Source organism: Lissotriton vulgaris, chromosome 5, assembly GCF_964263255.1.
Source record: "Lissotriton vulgaris chromosome 5, aLisVul1.2, whole genome shotgun sequence".
In the NCBI taxonomy this organism is placed as follows: Eukaryota; Metazoa; Chordata; class Amphibia; order Caudata; family Salamandridae; genus Lissotriton; species Lissotriton vulgaris.
The window spans coordinates 476,270,351-476,289,882 of NC_141693.1; the positions used below are offsets into that span (position 1 = coordinate 476,270,351).

Sequence of the window (19,532 nt, forward strand, 5' to 3'; positions counted from 1 at the left end):
GGCTGGACTGTTCCCATGAGGAGCAGTATTAGACTGATTTGAATGTGGCTGGGTACAAACATGGGTGGCGAACTGAGCATAAGAACGATGGATTCAACCCAGATTTCTTAACTGGGGGTGAGCGGTTGAAAAGTTTCAGCACTCCGTCCATCATCTTATTTTTTTTTATGACATGCATCACCTGTAATTGTCCCCCCTCTTATCTGACCTAGGTATCATTGTTATATGCTGCTATTTTGATTTGTGCTTTAATGGATATATATTTGTATCCGAATAAAGATTTTGATTCATTGATTGAGTAAACATCTTGTTGTGTTTGCTACGTTTGCCTTAAGAGGCCAAGGGTATGCCTAGATGTTGGTCCCCTTATCGCTGTGCCACTGGATGCAAGCTAGCCTGGCTGATGAGGAGTGATAGACCAAAACCAGTCCCAGGTTGCTTGTTTACAGTCTAGGGAAGACCTGGCCTGGCAGTTCGTGCTGTACTGTTCCCACGAGGAACAGGAATCAAGACTGATTTACATATGGCTGCGTTCAAATAGGGGTGGCATAGTGAGCAAAATAATTAAGGATTCAACCCAGATCTCTTTACTAGGGTGAGCGGTTGAAAAGTTTCAGCACTCCATCCATCATCCTGTTGTGTTTGCAATACATACCACTGCACCACAAGAAAGTGTGGACCACAGAAGTAACAATCTCTCCCCAAAAATGTGTTTTTATCCTTATCCGTAATGAAATTGCTCTGCACCACAGGATAGTGCTAAACTGGTGAGATCTCTACGGACTCAGCCAGTCAGCATTCAGTGTGAATTGATGCTAGGATGCAAACCTGAAGTATGTTTCCTCATTTTAGTCTCACTACTTATTTTTGATGCAAAATGGGGCTGAATAACTCCCAGTAACATTCTACAGAGATATCTAAAATTGGGACTGAGTGTAAATGATAGAATGGAAAATCACTTTGTAGTAGGTGCTGCAGTTTACTTCTAATGTTGTAATAAAGAATGTCTCTAAAGTGCATAGTAAGGGCTTTTGGAAGGCTATATTGCCCATATAGTTTTCCAATTTAAATAGTTAAATTCTTGTTCAAACTAGCCAACTTTAGTATGGTTCTTCTTTGATAATGCAAGTTAAATATCATCAATTAGTAAATAAGTCAAGAACATGAGGTAGAAGTGCTATTTACAGGATCTTCTCTTTTTGCTGACTTCAGGTTTTCCATGTCATGTTGTTCTTTTTCTTACAGTCTCCAGCTGTCTAATCATATTCATTTCAATTCCCGGGTTCTAAATGCAGCCAGACATGCTGGTGCACCAAAATGTGGACTACAGAAAACAAGTGAACACTTAGATCCAGCTGCTTCTGCCATCATTGTGTCAGGCACAAGACTAGCACCATCTCTTCCAGCCAACCAGCCTGTTATGGGTGAAGTCTCACATGTCACCCACAGATCTGGTCATGGATCCCATCTCTAACCCTTCCATCTCTTCTAACCAAGAGAGAAGTCCACCATAATGTACTAATAACTTTGTCTGCAAGCCTGAGAATTGATAATTTGACAAGTGACACGGATGCCTGACTTCCTTCTCTATGCTGTCCAAATGCCATCCAAGTGCTAAATCCTTTTCTCTTTTATGTTGTATTTTCGCCTTCCAATTAGCCACCCTAGCACTCTGATATTGATGACTAGATGTATAACAAGGTCCAATAACCCCTAGTTCAGTGCAGTGAAAGCCATTAGTTGCTATCAAATACTACGGAATCATTAGCGAGCTCAACAAAAGTGTCCCCATGCTATTCTATGTCTGGAAATTGACTTTTTAGCAACACTCACACCACAACACACTTTCACCCACAAATGCTTTTCAATGCTGTGCAGACATATCAAGGGGGCAGTGAAAATACTGCAGTCCAAAGCCATGGAATCTTTTGAAAAGAATTCTGAGTCTCACAGTTCTTTTCAATTTTATGTACCTCTAGAATCATATTCAAGCCTACAGACGTAGGGAAGACAAGTGAAGATGGGCTTATTTCCTGAGGAATGACATTTAGCCTTACCCCTTACAAATGATCCACAGCAATTTGCTGTACTGTATATCTGTAGTTGTGTGCAAAATATTGGTGCAGTGATTAAAAGTTGCCTACAAATCTAGCTGTGAAGATGATCTCCAGATTCCAAGATACGGCTTCATAAAATATGAACCAGTGGATATCCCTGCTGTGAATCTGGAATGAAATAGGCACATATTTGCCTGTGTGAGGATTTTGTTCTTCAATATTTGAAATGTGAAAGAGGTTTATGGTGTGCATGCTGGAAGGTGCAGTGTTTGGAAGAAGATACTGCAAGTGCAGGAACAGTGACATCTAAATGTGCATTAAATGTAAATCTTGCCAGAGTATGAGTGGATTGAAGATAAATGCTTCAGGTTTGATTCTGAGTGGTTTGACACCTCTCCAGTGTGAATATAAATCTAAAAGAACATTTTAATATTGTTAGGTCTCGAACATATACCTACATCTTGCAATGGATGAGGCCATTGTCAAAAAGCCCTGAGGGAGGAGCTTTTAAGCAGCTATCCAGATACTATAGCAATATGGGGTAGGGCATAGTGGAATGCCACTGATTGCCATGTGCCCTGTCTGGCAAATGTCTTGTTACCATGACACGGCACCGGAGGAATTGAGCTTGCCTTTGCATTTTGTGCGTAATGCAGTTTATCGCACTCCGGTGGATTTCTCTTTGTCTCAGATAAGAGATCCATTGTTCATTACAGAGCGTGCTCAGGGATCGCGCATATGTTCTTTTCTTAGCTCATACAGAGGATGGTGAATGTTCATCATTGGAGTTTTCACCTCTATGAGAGAATATGGCATGACCTAGGCAGGAAATTACATGATAAAGAGGCGCAGATTATCACTTTTGTTGAAGCCCTAATGAGTGTGCTTACATCCATGATGTTGTTCTTTCACACAACGAATGCCTTCCAGACATGAGGTTGTGTGCTTATCAAAATGGATCCTCTGCACTGAGATCACTATTGTCTGACCATAGATCTCTAAATCAAGGTCAATTACTCAGAATGTCCTCATAATCAAAAGAAATTAACAGGAAGAGATGAGGTTACGCTGTAAATTCCAAGAAATGGAGTTCGCCTCAAGAAAGTGCACGCTAAAGAGTACCGTGTTCATGGCATTGGATTCCTTGTGTGTGTGCCATGTCAAGTACAAGAGGCCACATGGTCGTTTGTGCAGTAGGCTTGACTAGCCCAAGCAGAATAGGATGTAGATCTTCTGATGGGTTGTTACTACATGTGCATCCTGGGACCTAGCGTGTTCATCAGTTGCGCTCTCATGATCTGGATGCTTGTCAGGATCTTCTTCTGGTGGCCAATTAATGAGATGCCAAGCCTCCGAATGTCACTAAAGGGAGGAAAAGAACACCATGAGCATTTGATCACAACACAAATGTCTACATACATTTCATCATACCTGTGCTCTGACATCATTAGCTAGTTAAGAACATGCTTCTTCTTTCAAACAAGGTAGAAAAAACACACACCATAACTGAACTGGCTCATCAAGAACCTAGAGTATTAATTTCACTATTGCAATAGCTTAAAAACAGTTGCAAACAGTGCCAGTTTAACATCATTAAAGGAATATTCTTTAGTTAGTACTTAACAAGCATTTGTAAAGTGAATAGGTTTGGCATTGGCTGTCAGCCTTTTGGCTATTGTTAAGACAGCTGCTGGTCCCTAAAAATTATTGAAAAACGGATAAAAACAAACATTTATGGTCTCAGAAAGCATACATTGCCATAGTAGTCCCCCAGCACTAAATGGAACTACTTTGCATGGGAATGTGCTCCTTGTGAAAGAACAGAACGCCTTCACTCACAGTGAATTGGCCAATGGCTGAAGTGAGCTAGCAATTTGCCACATGCGGTCCGCTATAGTGGATGGAAGAAAATGCGAATGACAGAACAACAGACTAATGGATAAAAAAGAGGTGGCTCATATCCTCTGTATATACTATTCAAATACGTTTAGTAAAATCAAAAGAGCTTAGCTAAAATCAGACTTAAAACAAAAAATTAACTGGCAAAACTAACAATCTGGCAGTGGATTGTGACCATGCTTAGTTTATGATTTTCTTTTTTATGAAGGCTTGAATTATAAGAAAGCTAGCATTTTCCAAAAGCCAAAATATACACATAAACACACACAGCACCATTAGTCCCTGCATAGTGCAAAAGAACAGAATGCTGTCACTCACAGAAAGGTAAGCACATGGATGAAGTGTGTGGACCATGTGACCCAGGCTGTATGCTGCTTGGGTGGGCATAAAATTTGAAAGACACTTCAGCAGACCAATGGATGAGGAGGTGTGACTGAAAGCCACTGTAAGTAAGCATGATCCAATTACCGCTCCGGCGCTTGAATCCCCCAAACGGAGAAAGACACGAACTCAAAAATTGACTTGCTCACTGCTGGCTGCAGTGACTTTTATATATATATATATATATATATATATATATATATATATATATATATATATATATATATATATATATATATATATATATATATATATATATATATATATATATATATATATATATATATATATATATGTCACACCCATTATGCAAACATAAAAGATATTCTTTACTACTAAGGTTTCACCTATATCATATTAACCAGCCAAAACATTTGTTATTGATCCTACTTTCAACCTTAAAGTAGACAAAGTAATAATTTGGCCTGTCCTCCATTTGAAATTTATCGTCTACCTTTGAAATAGAAATAGGGCTCAGACGATCACATGAGCTTTATAATACGAGGAAAGGCAGCAGTTCTAGGGTCCCAGCTAATGGTGCTACTAAATACTATTGGGAAGCCAGAATATGCCCTTTTTAGGTCTGTTAGAGACAGCTTAGTTGTCTAGTCATCTCATGTCAATAGCTCTTCAAAAAGTACAAAATGAAGTACAGGGAGAGAGGGGGCTTTTGGTTGGCCTCTTTAAGCTGTTGACTTTCATGAGTTGTTAATGGTGTGCCAATTCAACCACTGGCATTTTATGTATGATTAAATTGTCCCATGTGTGTTCCCATCTGGAGTTGGTGGTATGACTCTAATAATCATTTTTTCAGACTGCCGATATGGCATAGTGTAACTTTTAACTCAAGACAGTAGGCGTGCATGTATGTATTTACTTACTGATCTAATGACAATGTAATTGCAGGTTTACATTTTTTTCTTAAGGATGTACATACTGTTTGTCTTTATCACTTGTTTAGGAGTCCACAATGCTATGTTTTAATCGCCATTGTGTGTGCATTTGGTTTATTTTGCTGTCAGGGGAACGTGTTCTTGGATTTATAACTTTTTTGTTCACAAAGAAAAGACATGCACACTAAGGCCCCTCCAGAGTTCAGTTGCCTACTTGCAACTATTATGTGACCCTGCTCTGACCCTCAGAATAGTTACACAAAGGTCCTGAATTACAGCTAAGGCAGACAAGCAGGAGCCAGGCTGGAAGTTCAAATCCAGTGACACATTAATCAGCCCCTAATTCATTATTGTCAGTTGGGGCAGGGCAGGTGTTGTAACTAATTTTGCAACAATGAAAGCACTTAGCAAGTGCAAAAGATCACTAATCAGGAAGCACTAAGGAAGCAGGTGCCAGCTAAAAAAATATTCTGTGACACAATAATCAGCCCCAAATTAATTCAGGTCACTTGAGGCAGGGAAGGTGTGCTTTGCTTTGCCGAAAATAATGTACACTGGACAACCAGAGGGTGCGGTGATGAAACAGAGGGTGGCATGGGTGGGCCAGAGGGTGGCATGAGTAGTCAGAGAGTGGCAGTGGTGACAGAGAGTGGCAGTGATGAAGAAGAGTGTCCCAAACAGGCTGGACACGTAGAAACAACAAGTTCGCAAAACTTGCGACCCAACAGGTAAGTTCGCGTTTGCGAAATTGTACAAAACCCTCGCACACTGGCAGAAACCCGCGCAAACACAAAAAAAAAATCCGCAAATTCGCGAGAATTCGCGGATTTTGCGGATTGCGAGTTCGCAAATCCGCAAAATTCGCGAACGCGAGATTCGCAAAATTCGCCCATGCTTAATGCACACGGATAGGCCGTCATAAAACTGCAAGAAACTTAATGGTCCTTTGTCAACAGTATTTACTATACAAGCTTTTGCTGTTCATGCCTCTTGAATTCACTAATTGCAATGTGAACTTCATCTGACCACATTTCATAGCACTTATCTTTGAGTGAACAGCATTAGAGTCCGATTTAATTTCTTGGTGGAGGGAGTAATCTCCGTTGGCATGGCGGAGGAATTAAGGTCCGCCAAGCCGGGCTACTCCTACTGCTAAATTTAGAAATGACCATCAAGCATTTGTAAAGCATTGATAGCTACCACCATCACAGTGGTCAACATGATGGAGCCGTCCATCAAACATTTTTTTCTTCAAAAATAGAGCTAGTAGAGAGATTTTGTTTTTGAAAATATAAAAAAAAATATGTATCTCACCATTGGAGTTATCTCCCATGGCGAGGGGGACATCAGTTAGCTTTCACTGTCCATTAGAGCTAGGGTTTCCCTGGCAGGGATGGGCAGTGAAAAAGGACCTGTATGGCATCCCATCTAAACTAGGTGCGCGGAAAAAGAGGTCAGCACAATAGATGTTGGTTTGCATTGCATAACAGTCACTTTGCTATGCATGAGCACCACACAACACCAGAGAAATGCTGGTCTTATTTTCTTTACGTTCCCTGTGAACTTGAATAAGCAGATGTTTTTGATAACAGTTAGTTGTCTTTGTGTGTTGTTCCTAGCACTCCTAGAAAGAAAATCTTCAGGAATTTGAGGGTGTGATGATTGAAGTGAAGGTAAGAGGGTATAAAGAAAAGGTCAGTGCAAATCTCATATTTCTTGACATAAAACTAACAAAGGCTCAACCTCAAGCCACATAAATCAAAATAATATCTGCATTATGCGTAGCCATGCTTAGAAATCATATCACAGTGCAGAATCACTGTTGATTAAGCTGGTGAGCAGTAAAGATGTCGACCTTTCGACCCCAAATATATACCGTAGGTTTCTTAATTCCTCACAGGGGGTCTTCCTCAGGACTGAAGTAAAAGGGAAGGTGGGGCACCAAGGAATATCCCAGAACGGGGATGAGCAAGGGTTAGATGGGCGTGTAGGCTCCAGAAGGTAGGGAAGACCGCACTCTGGCAGGATGAATCACCAACTTGTCCCTCCCAAATACGTCTATATAAAGCCACATTAATTGGCAGGACCTTAGGACATACACGGAAAAACGTGAAGTATCTTGTAATTTTAGAGAAATTAGTTGCTGTCCGCTCTGTCCAAAATCAGAGCTCTGAAAGGGCTGCTCCGTCTGTTGGGAGGGAGACGTGATAAGCAGAGTAAGGGGTTGATTGAAATCTTGGCAAGAAGGATACTCCAGTGCAATGGTGACAAGTTAGGCTTACCACCAGGTTGATGGTCTGCCCGCCAAATTCAGATGTGGGAGGACCAATGGTGTAACAATGTCACAGACAAAGTCAACCAACTGTTATAAAAAAACTTCCACTTCCTCTACTTGGGAATGGTTCAGTAAGGAAAATAAGCTTAGCTTTTCTCTGGGGTTGTGTGGTGCTTATGCATAGCAAAGTGATGTTACGCAATGCAAACCAGCACATCTTGTGTTTTTTACACAAAAATTGATGCAAGCTCAGTGCTAAACACAAGTGTGTCTCATAGTACTAAACCACAAACTCATAATAGAGGCTGTAATGATGTGGGAATACCACAAACACATCTAGAATTCCATGCAAAACCAAGTCAATTAAAGTTGTGCAAAGAAGAGCAACGTGGCTTTGAGTAGAATCCTAACTTCAAATGAAAACAGATGTAAGCAGTGGGCATGGGTCAAACTGGGCAGCAGTGTGTATGTTTTCCGTGGTAATACATATGACCTAATTCTTAGACTTGGCATCTTTGGCCTGGTTTCCCCTGACTTTGTAGCTGTACCTCCTGTAGTTTTGATGCTCTACTTGGATTTCGTTTTTGCTGGCTTAGATGCTTTGGTCACTTTGCCAAGGCTGATTAGTGTCAAAGTGCACGTGCTCTGTGCGTAAATTTTTGTTACAATTGGTTCTACCTGACTGGCATTTGATTTACTGTTAAGCCCCTAATAAAGTGCACTGAAGTGTGCCAGGACCTCTATATCAAATTATCAATTGGGCCTGCAGCACTGATTGTGCCACCCACATGAGTAGCTCTGAAAAGGTAACTCAGACCTGCCACTGCAATGTCTGTGCCCAGTTGCCAACTGCCTTGTCGACTTGGCAAGTTCACCCACATGCCAGGCCCTAACCTTCCCTTTTTGTAAAAGTAAGGCACTCCTATGGTATGCCCAAGGTACCCCCCTGGGCAGGGTGCGTTGTATGTGAAAGGTAGGACATGTACTGGTGTGTGTGACATGTCCTGATAGTGAAATACTGCCAATTTCGTTTTTCACTATTAAAAGGCTAGCTTGCCCTATAGGATAGAATGGGAGTTTATTCATAATATATCATAAATATAACTTCCCATTGGAACAGGATAGAGAAATAAAGTTTAGGCTCTATGAACTCAGAATTTAATAACACATTTTTAGTATAGATGGTTTTTAAATTGTGTTTTTGAAATTGCCACTTTTGGCAGGGTATGCCCAGACATGAGTCCCTTGCTCACTTTGCCACTGGATTCAAGCAAGCCTGGCTGAAGACGGCTGTAATGCCAGAAACCGGTCCTAGGAAGCTTGAATCCGGTCCAGGAAAGGCATGGCTTGGCACTTCGGGCTGGACTGTACCCACGAGGCACAGGGTCAGACTGATTTGCATATCTGTGTCTGAAATGGGGTGGCAGAGTGGGCTAAAGAACGGTGATGGATTAAACCCAGATCTGTTGACTGGGTGTGATTGTTTGATTGGTTCAGATTCTCTGTCCATCACCACCCCCTTTTGTACCACTTTTAGAAAGTAGGCATTTTCTTGTTTAAACATTCGGTTAGTGTATTGACTGTATGGTTTTGAAGTGACAGGGGTCGGGGAGGTGCATTAGGAGACAGAGAGATGGTCCAAGAAACCTGCCTGCCAGATAACACTAAAAAGTACCTGCAGTGGGTGACCATCAATGGGAGGAGGGTGGAAGCTCTGAGAGACAGAAGAGCCAGTGTGACATCTGTCCAGTGTCAATGAGTGTCTGAAGAGCAGGTAATCCCCAATGTACTTCACCCTGTAGTTACTGCAGACAATTCTGAGTGACTGTGTAAGGTGGTGCAGGTTCCCTTTGAGTGGGGGCGGTCTCAGGTTTCTTGAAGATCATTGTAAGTCCATCAATGCCTGTTGACTATCTGCTTGGCAATGACCTGGAAAGCTCATCTTGGAAGGAGGTGATTCGCCATGCCACATTGAAAGATGTTGGGACTGCCTGAGTGGGCCTGTGTGACCACCCAGTAAATGGCAGCGAGTAGGGATGATCAAGAGGACCTGGAGCCCGAAAGAGTGGCCCAGGTGCCTGCCAAAAAGAGGAAGGACAGAGAAACCCAAAGTTCCTGTGGTCCAGGGGGAGGCAGACCTTGAGGTGGATGCCCTGGAACCTACAGGTGAACAAGTGGCCGAACTGGGAGACCTGCCTGAGCTAACACATTGGCAGCAGGAAGGAGGTCCCTCCAGGGAGGAGTTCTGCAAGGTGCAGATGGAATGCCCTACTCTTGTTGGTCTGCATCAGCAGGCTGCAGACCAGGCATCTGGTGGTCCATCCGGATCACTTTTCATTTATTGGGAGAATGGTCTCCGTTACAGTGAGCTTAAGGTTGCTGAGCCCGGGGGAGCCCGTGTGCTGGTGGCACTTGTGTGCTACAGGACCTTCCAACTGGCTCTGGCTCATGACATGCCTTTTGTAGGACATTTGAGGTGCAACAAGACCTATCAAAGGTTTGTCACCCACTTTTACTGGTCCCAAATGCAGAGGCACATTGGCACACTTTGTAGGTCTTGTCAGACTTGCCAGGCAAGTGGCAATACAGGAGGGAAGTGTAAGGCTCCCCTCCAACCTTTTACTGTGGTGAGCACCCCTTTCGAGCGAGCGGGCATCAACATTGTGGGGCCACTGGAACCCAAGACGGCCTCAGGCAACAAGTTTATCTTGATCTTAGTGGACCATGCCAGTACCAGGAAGTTGTCCTCTCAGGACAATTACAGCCCCTGTGGTGAGCCGTGCATTGATAGGGATTTCTACCCACTTGGGGTTCCCTAGAGAGGTGGTCTCTGACCGTGATACAAACTTCATTTCTAGGTATATGAAGACACTGTGGGAGGGGTGTGGTTTAATGCACAAATTCACCCCTCCCTACCATCCCCAAGGGAATAGGTTGGTTGAGAGATTCAACCGAACCCTGAAAGGCATCATAAAGGGTCTTGCAGTACCCATTAGACGTAAGTGGGATGTCTTTCTAACATGCCTGTTATGCGCCTACAGGGAGGTACTGCACACATCCAGAGGGTTCAGTGCCTTTGAATTGCTGTATGGGCACTCTGTGGGAGGACCTTTGAGTCTGGTGAAGGAGAGCTGGGAGAAAAATCCTGGTAAGAGCCCCCAAGATGTGTTCAGCTACATGCTGGCTTTCAGAAACCAGACTCAACGCTTCAGGAAACTCACTCAGGTGAACCTAGAAGCCAGCCAGAAGTAGATGAAACAATGGTACGACCAGAATACCACTCTGGTTGAGTTTCAACCTGTCCAAAAAGAGGGGGTAATGGCACCAGTGGAGCCTTGTGTGCTCCAATACAGGTGGACTTGTCCACTTGAGGTGGTGGAGCATAAGAGCGGTGTAATCTACTTGGTTCACTTGTAGACTCCCGGGAACCCTTTTTAGGGTCCTGCATGTGAACCACCTCAAACCTCTCTTTGATCGGTCTGAAGTGACTATGGTCCTGGCTACAGATGATGGAATGGAAAAGGACAGTGAGCCTCTTCCTGACCTCCTGTCAGCCAAGGAACGTGATGGGTCAGTGGATGGAGTGAACCTCTCTTCAACTCTGATCCCAGAGCAGCAGAGGGACTTTAGCCAGGTGCTGGGACAGTTCGCTTCCCTGACTCCAGGAGTTACCAATTGGTGCATGCATGATATGGACACTGGGAACAGTTTACCTGTGCCACATACAATTTACAGAGTTACTGACAGAGTCAGGGCCAACATTAAGGAAGAGGTTGCCTAAATCTTAGCATTAGGGGTGATAATGCCCTCCAGCATCCCCTGGGCTAGTCCAGTGGTGTTGATTGCGAAAGCTTCTGCACCCGGTGCCACTCCGCAACTCAGGTTCTGCATGGTTACCGTGGGCTCAATGCAGTCACCAGGACTGATGCAGAACCCCATCCCCAGAGCTGATTAGCTTGTTGATCCGCTTGAAGCTGCTCAGTACCTTAGCATGTTTGAGTAACGTCTGGGTACTGGCAGATTGCCTTGACCGATGGGGCAAAAGAAAGGTCTGCGTTTTCAATGCCAGAGGGGCACTATCAGTTCTGTGTCATGCCCTTTGGGTTGAAGAACACCCCTTCCACATTCTAGAGACTGGTCAACCAGGCATTGTCCAGGCTGAAGGAATTCAGCACCGCTTCCCTCGTTGACATTGCTGTGTTTAGCTCCAGCTGGGAGGAACATTTGCAACTCCTCTGTGAAATGTTGCAGGTTTCCCTTCCTGCACAAAAACAATCATCCCCGCAACGCAGGTACCCTTGCATCGTGGTGCAAAGGTACCTGCCTTGGGGAACGGCAGCCCATTGTGTGCCAGCGCAGGGGAAAAGTACAGGAATGCATTGCATCTGATAGATACGGTGCATTCCTGCCCTTTTCTTTTGCTGTAGGGCAGCACAGCAAGAAGGCCTGTAGTGTTGCCTTACGGCAAACACTCCTAAATGAGGCCTTCTGACTTTTTATCTCACTCTTGCTGGTTCCTCATTCCTTTTTCTCCCTTTGTTTTTGATTTCCTACTTCCTCGTCTCCCTTTTCTTTTTTCTACCTTTCTCTTTCTCGAACTGAGTTAAAGATTGATGACAAAAAATGTGGTCTGGTCCCCAGAAGTGATTGCTGGTGCCCATCTTGTGGAACCTCCTTCACAAATTAAGGCAGGTGTGGAAGTACTGCATGAGTACCAGCCAATTTTTATATCACCATTTTGAAAGGGAGCACAACTATAACATACCTTTTCAGAAACAAGAAACACGTCTCAAGCAAACACAACAGCCTGTTCAAACCCCATAGAATAGTACAATTTGCTAATTTTGCTATTTGTCAGACTGAAACATTAAACATCCAAATATTACAAGTTGATTCACAGCGCACAAAAAACTAACAAGTAAAGAAAAAATCTAAAATCTGCTGAGGATAATGAGACAGTGAAAAATACTTAATGTAAGGTCCCCAAAATTCCAGCAAATTTGAGAGAAAGCAACAAAAAAAACTAGCAGCAGCTACTCATTTCTGTATTTTTTTACTGCAAGGCCCCAACAGCGCTGGGATGCCTGGCTTCACCTTGGGGGGGCCCAGGAGGGGGCATCTCACAGGGAAAGCCAGGAAGGGTTCCACAGCTGTATACAACTCCAGGATGCCCCGAGATGGGTCGACAGTGCGCTTTACAAGTATACACACATTTACATTTACATTTAGACAATCAGCGTGCCAGACAAATAGCTTTTTTTCCCAACTAATTAGCTTAAATGAGACTGTAAAGCATGTGGCAAGCAACTGTTTTTTTTAATAATTGTCTGTATGTGACATTCCATTGCCAAAGTTACTCACTCAAGATTCATTCGCATGACCATTGCCAATGAGGTATAGCCACCCATGGCGAAATTCTCCCTGTAACGACCCATTTTGATAGATTCCAGCCAATCGTCCACTGTGGTGTAGCTGGTGAAGTGTAAAAGACCCCGGTCCAAAGGGTGGCGAGTGAATCTAAAAAGAAAGAGGAACATTTTTTAAATCAAAATATTGCTAAGGTCAAAGAAAGACCCAGCTCTCAATAGACCAAAGTAGGCTTTTCTACGGAAGTGGTATTTATTAGAAAATGGAGCTACACTGTAGGTGTGTTTGCCATTAAATGTTTCTTACTCATTTACTCTCTTTACTCTCTAAAAGTAATTCTTTACAGGTTTGTTCCTCTAATATATATATTTTTTTGCAGAATAAAAATCACTGGAACATAGGCACACATCAAAGTAAAATAAATGGACCACAGTGAGTGGATACGTGCAGCAAATGGTACCCAGTGAATACATTTTAGACTAGTTTTTATGAGATCATGTTTACAGAGATTGAGTAACAATCTATGCACCTGATTAGGTGTTGTTTGGAGCCTGTGGATGATTTTCTTAGTTTGTAGTTTAAACAGTGTCTCAGTAGTCAAGACTTAGTCATCTTAACTCAGTTGTCTGCTTGGAAGTCTATGTAATTTTCTTAGGAATAAAGAATTGCAAGAGCATTTACTTTGGAAACGAAAGAGACCTCAGATATAAAAAAAGAACCCACATTCCATACTGTCAGTGATATGCAAGTTGGGATCCTACGTTTAGACGTCACGAAAAGGGCAATATCTTGGTAATGCTCATGTTCTACCAAACGATCAAGTTTTTAATATTGACCTGTACGCATGTTGACTCCTCAACACGTCATCGAGATAATTAATTGAAGAGTAAGAAAAAGCAAGGCTATAGTTTCCTGGATAGGCTTACTTTGACAATATGTTTGTAGTTAATGTATGTTGCAGTCCATATATGTGTAGGGCAATAATATCAACGCTGATATTTTGTCAGTCAACCATCTAGCTTGCATTTATACAGAACAAATGGAGAAGAAATTCAGTATTATGAGTCTGGTTCCCCAGTTTGTTTTCCATGTGGAAATTGTAGCAGGTGTCATTGGCTTCTGCTATTCCAGGTAATGAAAGGAGGAAAAGAAAGTTAACAAGGCTATAAGAGCACAGATTTCTTTCTGTAGTGTATATTGCCTCTGACTCCCCTAGCACCTGAGCAGCAAGTAGGAGGCTCTTGAACTTCTAGTATGGGACAATGGTCAACACTACAATGCTGTGAGGGCATCAATGGGTTTAAGATAATACTTTTGCTCCCCTGGCATCTGATAAATTAATGCCTATGACTGACAAATTAATAAAATAAAATGAATCAATCACTGCCCACCCTACAATTCACAATATCTAAATTCATTGATTTCATGAGGAATTACATGGCATAAGAACAGAGTATTCAAACGTTTTGAAATAGCTTTTTAGACACAAATCATTAAACAAGTTTTTCCATTGTTACTGAATGTGTTGCTTAAATTCTTAAGCTCAAATAAGTGTTCTTTGTTTTTGAAACCAAAGCAATAACGACTAAACTAGACTCTAGGACTGATTAGAGGTTGGTGGATATGAAACTCCATCACAAATGTAACTGAGATCCAATCTGTCATATGAGAAGTGCCATGTGAGTGTAATATGGAAGACAGGATGTCTGGTATGTTTGTAATAGTGTGTCTCATCTGTCAACCTCTAAATATGGCACAATGTCCTTAATAATATGGGTGGGTTGTCTTACTTACCCCAGTGTTTCAGCACCATCTTTCTTGATCCACATGCCATTTCTTTTGTTCATAATCTTCAGTGAGAAGCTGTGCTTCTCAACCTCCAGCATTTCTGAGCCTCCATTGTAAGGTGTATATCGATGTAGCGTTGCCGCCACTCTCAGGTTCTCTGGGCTCCGGATCAATTTTTCTAGAATGCTAACAATCTGTGAGAAGCGAGGCCGCTCATTACGATCTTTTTGCCAGCAGTCAAGCATGAGCTGATAGAGGGAGGTGGGGCAACCCATTGGAGATGGCAGGCGGTAACCTTCTTCGACTGAATTAATGACCTGATAAAAAAAAATGATATGAAAGGGTGAAATTATTTAACAGAAGAATTCTTGCTTGGGCTGGAAACCCACTGAGCATAAGAAGCAATTCAAACTTCCATTGCATTTGAAAGGCAGTTATCATTTTAGAGTTGAAGATTGACAAATTGCACGTGAATAAACTTTGCTAAAATAATTGATGATGATGTGTAATGCTGAGGGGCACTCTCTGATCAATCAGTGACAGTCTATTCTGTGACCATGAAATGCCTCTAACTATGAACTATGGAGGTAAGAATTGGATTGGCTCTTTGCTTTCCCCACAGCGAAGTCAACCTGTATTCACACTGAGTCCTCCAGATCACCCTTGCTTCCCCTCTTCAACTAAGTGCTTTAGGGCTCTCTCTATCCAAACACATTTTGCACCTGGAAACCTGATATCACTCCGATTACTTATTGACCGATTACTTATTGACCTTACCTTTGCTTTGACCCTGCTTACCTACTCCCATCACATAACCTGCTGTACTTTCCCATCCCCTCATGGGTGTGCTCCCTGAATATCACATCAACAATATAGATGGGACAGAATATTGAAAATAATAAAATCAACAGATAGGTAAGCCTAGATTTTCTATACCTATATGTACCTGTGCGGAACGTTTATCTCCAAGGTTCGTATGTGCGATATGTAACTATGTGGTACATATATCTTCAAGGTACATAATGGTGATAAAACCTCATAACGCTCTGTCAAAGGATTACCTTTTTATGTCAACTAGTGGTTGTACTGGATGGAAGGATAAGGTTTATGAGTGTGATTGCTATGTTCACTGAGGATGGGGTTCTATACACTACATAACAAGAAAAGAACCTCTGTGAACACCGCAGTCATCAGGGGAACACGTTAGGCATTCTCTTCTTTCCACGTCGTTCATAAGAAGGATGAATAACTTTGGTATTTTAGTTACTGTGCTTCAAAGCAGTTTCTGTTTGGGTCAAATTACTTGGAATCTCATACTGAGCACAGGGTGCAAGCAAATCACTCATCATGAATAACGAAACAAAAATACCGATTCAAGATGTCTCTGTACAACATCATGGCAAGAGCACCAGCAGACACACAAACTCTCTCCCTGTTACACTAAAAAACCTTCTTAGCATGCAGTCAGTCAGTCAAAATACACTTTATTCGATTTGTTTTAAAATCATAAAAGCCATAAAAACAACAACAATATATACAATTTAAAACATCCAATTTCATTGTATATGGTTCATGCAAAACAGTCATTATATACATAGTGTGCAAAATAGGCAAGGCAATTAATTTTAACTGATCATACTACACAGTGTTTCCTAAGTTTGAGCTACAACAGTGGCAGACAAAATCCTAGTTTTAATTCTATAAGCTGCCACTAAGAAACTGGCCACAGAATATGTAGTACGGATACTGCCAAGGGACTGTAGATACACCAAAGCTGGCCTTACTTGAGTAAACCCTGCTTCTTTTAAAATCGGTAACAAATATTTGATCCTCGGATCCCTGTATAAAGTGCAAAACATCATAAAGTGCATAGTGTCCTGAGTGGAAAATTCATCGCATTTACATGGGGGTCCTCTTTCCGGTAAACTCCAAGACTGAAAACAACCCAACACGTATGGGATTAAATTAAATCTGAGTTTAATTAACAAATGTCTATGGAAGGGTTTAGTTACAAAAGCGAGGTAGGGCTCCAGAGAAGGGGAGGATAACAGCATGTAATGTAGTCTAACTGTTGTTTTTTTTAATTCTAATTCCTCCCGAGCCAGTCTCATGTTTCCCAACAAGTGTTTTTTAACCCAAGCAATATCCTCTATTCTAATAGAGGAAGGCAAATAGAATAAGTTTGGACGACCAAGCTGTTCAAAAGTCTGTCTCACATATTCCAGCCAGGGAATTCTCTCCTATGATCAAGGGACATGAGGTCCTCCAGAATGGCATGGTTAAGAGTTAGTTCGTTGTTTAGCCATGTCTTTAACCAAGAAATTAGGGGAGCCAATCTGAGCTTATCTGTTACATAATCTATACCCAACTCCCCGTGAATCGAGTAGGTGGGGGAAGATTGGGGGACAGAAAGAAGTTGTCTTAAAAACTTGTTTTCTGCCCTTTGGAGCGTTTCATGCGACAAATACCCCCATAGAGGCGCACCATACATGGCTATGGATATGCACGTAGCGTTGTATATCTTTAAAATAGCCTCCATAGGCCTCGCGCCCATCCTGCTAGGAAATCCCATAATAGCTGAAGCGGCTCTTGCCATGGCAAGCTTCTTTAACTTAATCTGGGGGCCCCAGGTAACTTTCTCATCAAAAGTCACACCCAAATAGGGAAAGTGTGTGACTAAGGTCACTACCTCTCCCTTACAAAACAAAGAAATAGGTTTATCCTTCCTTCTGTTATGGGTTACCACCATCGTATGGGACTTAGTAGTGTTAATTTTCAGGTCCAACTGATCCATAAATGCACCAAATGAATGTAGCAGGCGTTGTAGGCCCACCCCTGCATGTGCTATCAGGACTGCATCGTCCTCGTATAGGAGAGCAGGTATTTTTATCTCTCCTACATGCGGTACATCCCCCCCCACACCTTCCAAGTGTTTTTCAAGGCCATTTATATAGATGGTAAAAAGGAGGGGGGCCAAGATGCAGCCCTGCCGCGCTCCTCTCTCTGATTTGAAATGGGTGGTGCACTGCACCTACCGTATCTTGTGACTATTACTTTAGCAAAGAGTTCCTGATGTAGGGAGGCTATAAAGTTCCCAAGTAAGTTATCAACCCCCATCTCCAATAAAACAGCCCACAGTTTTGCCCTATTTACTAGATCGAATGCCGAGGAGAGGTCCATGAATGCCAGAAATAAGGACCCCTCCTTGGCAACTGTGTATTTTGATATTAACAATTGCAGGTTTAGGCATTGGTCCACAGTCCCTCTTTTCTCCCTAAATCAATACTGCAAGTTCGACAATCCACCCCTCCTCTCGATGTTTTCTCTCAGTTGGTACAATAAGACTCTGCCTAGGATCTTAATGGCAGAGTCTAGGAGGGATATGGGCCTATAGCACCCCGGGTCATCGCGCTGACCCTTCTTAAAAATGGGCACGATGACTTATGTAACCCAGCTGTTAGGGAAGATATTACTATTGGCAGCTGTGAAGACTTTGCTCAGGACCCCCGCCCAAAGTTTTGGTGAGTGCATATAAAAATCACCAGGCACCTCATCTGGTCCCGGGGCCTTCTTTTTAGATGTTTCCAGAATGGCCCTCTCCACCTCTACTGGGGTAAAGACCAGTGGTGCGCACTCCAGAGGCTCCCAGCATTTGTACAGACTATCCGGATCGCTATTGCCATACACTGTACTAAAGTGGTTAAGCCACTTTTCATCTGGTATGACACAATCCATTATCCTGTTGTCATTGTCTGAGAAAAAGGGTTGGTTTACAGTAGCCCAAAATTGGGAGTTATCCCGCAAGACCTCTGTCGATGTTAGGTTATCCCACGCTGCCTGTTTTATCGCTTGTTTTCTACCCTTAATGGTGGCCTTATACACCCTTCTTGCCTCCGCAATTTCAGCCCTGTCTCTCGGGGTGTTTTTCAGCGCCGTCATAAGCAACCTATGTGCTTTAGAGCACTCAGCATCGAACCATCTAAATTTCTTTTCCGCCCCGGGTGCATTTAACCGTTAAGGCATCAGAGACTTCCGCGCAAATGCGTTCAAAGGCTCCCATGACTTCGCGTGCGGTGGAGCCGTCCTCCTGACAGATCCCCATTTGACCCACAATTTTAGGTAATATTTCCTGCATAAAGTTTCCGGGGACCACATTTGCCCATTTGAGCCTTCTCCCCTGGTCTGTGGGACATAGGGCTGGACCCGGGGTGTCAGATAGTGGGTTAGTGTCCAATCGTTCCCCCCACGCGACCACAAGCAAGACTGGGTTATGGTCACTGTGGGCAGAAACAATTGCATTGTAGGTCTTGACTCTGGATAAGAAGCCCGGCGATAAGAAGATGTAATCGACTACAGAACCAGAAGTCGAACCTTCATAAGTTACAGTTCTGACCCCATCCTCCGTGATGTTTGCTTCATACAGATTATGATTAGCTATCAGCTCCTCCAGAGCCTCCCCCCCTTAGAATGTTCAAAGTGGGGTGTCTGACTACTCCACATGTGTGTCTCTTCTTCTACCACACACAGATCACTACATAAATGCACATTAAAGTCACCTAATAAAACCAAATCGAAATTTGTGTGATTATTCTGACTGAACGTGGATAGGAATTTATCCAAACAATCTAAGTGTTCTGTTTCCTTATCTCTATCCCAAGCGTTATAAAAATTAATTAAAAGAACCATACAATTGGGTGAAACTACCCATTCAACAGCAAGAAGATCTAAAGAGTCACAATTGATCTGCCTGAATTACCTTTCAGGTTCAAAGAAAAAAGGAACATAAGACCTCCCTTGGCCCTACCTGACCTGCTAGGGACTGCTGGTGTTGTGACGGTAATAAAACCATCTAGCCAGAACTCAGAGGTAGTG

General features: G+C 42.7%; 1 protein-coding gene across 1 annotated transcript in view; it reads right to left on the minus strand.

Moving 5' to 3' along the window:
- Window positions 1-3,304: 3,304 nt before the first annotated feature.
- EPHA8 (EPH receptor A8) overlaps window positions 3,305-19,532 on the minus strand; it is a 1,186,163-nt gene continuing 1,169,935 nt past the window's right edge. Inside the window, exons 15-17 of the mRNA XM_086920110.1 lie at window positions 14,667-14,977; window positions 12,867-13,022; window positions 3,305-3,419 (exon numbers count right to left, since the gene is read on the minus strand). Coding sequence (XP_086776236.1) covers window positions 3,305-3,419; window positions 12,867-13,022; window positions 14,667-14,977 — 582 coding nt within the window. The remainder of the gene's footprint in view (window positions 3,420-12,866; window positions 13,023-14,666; window positions 14,978-19,532) is intronic.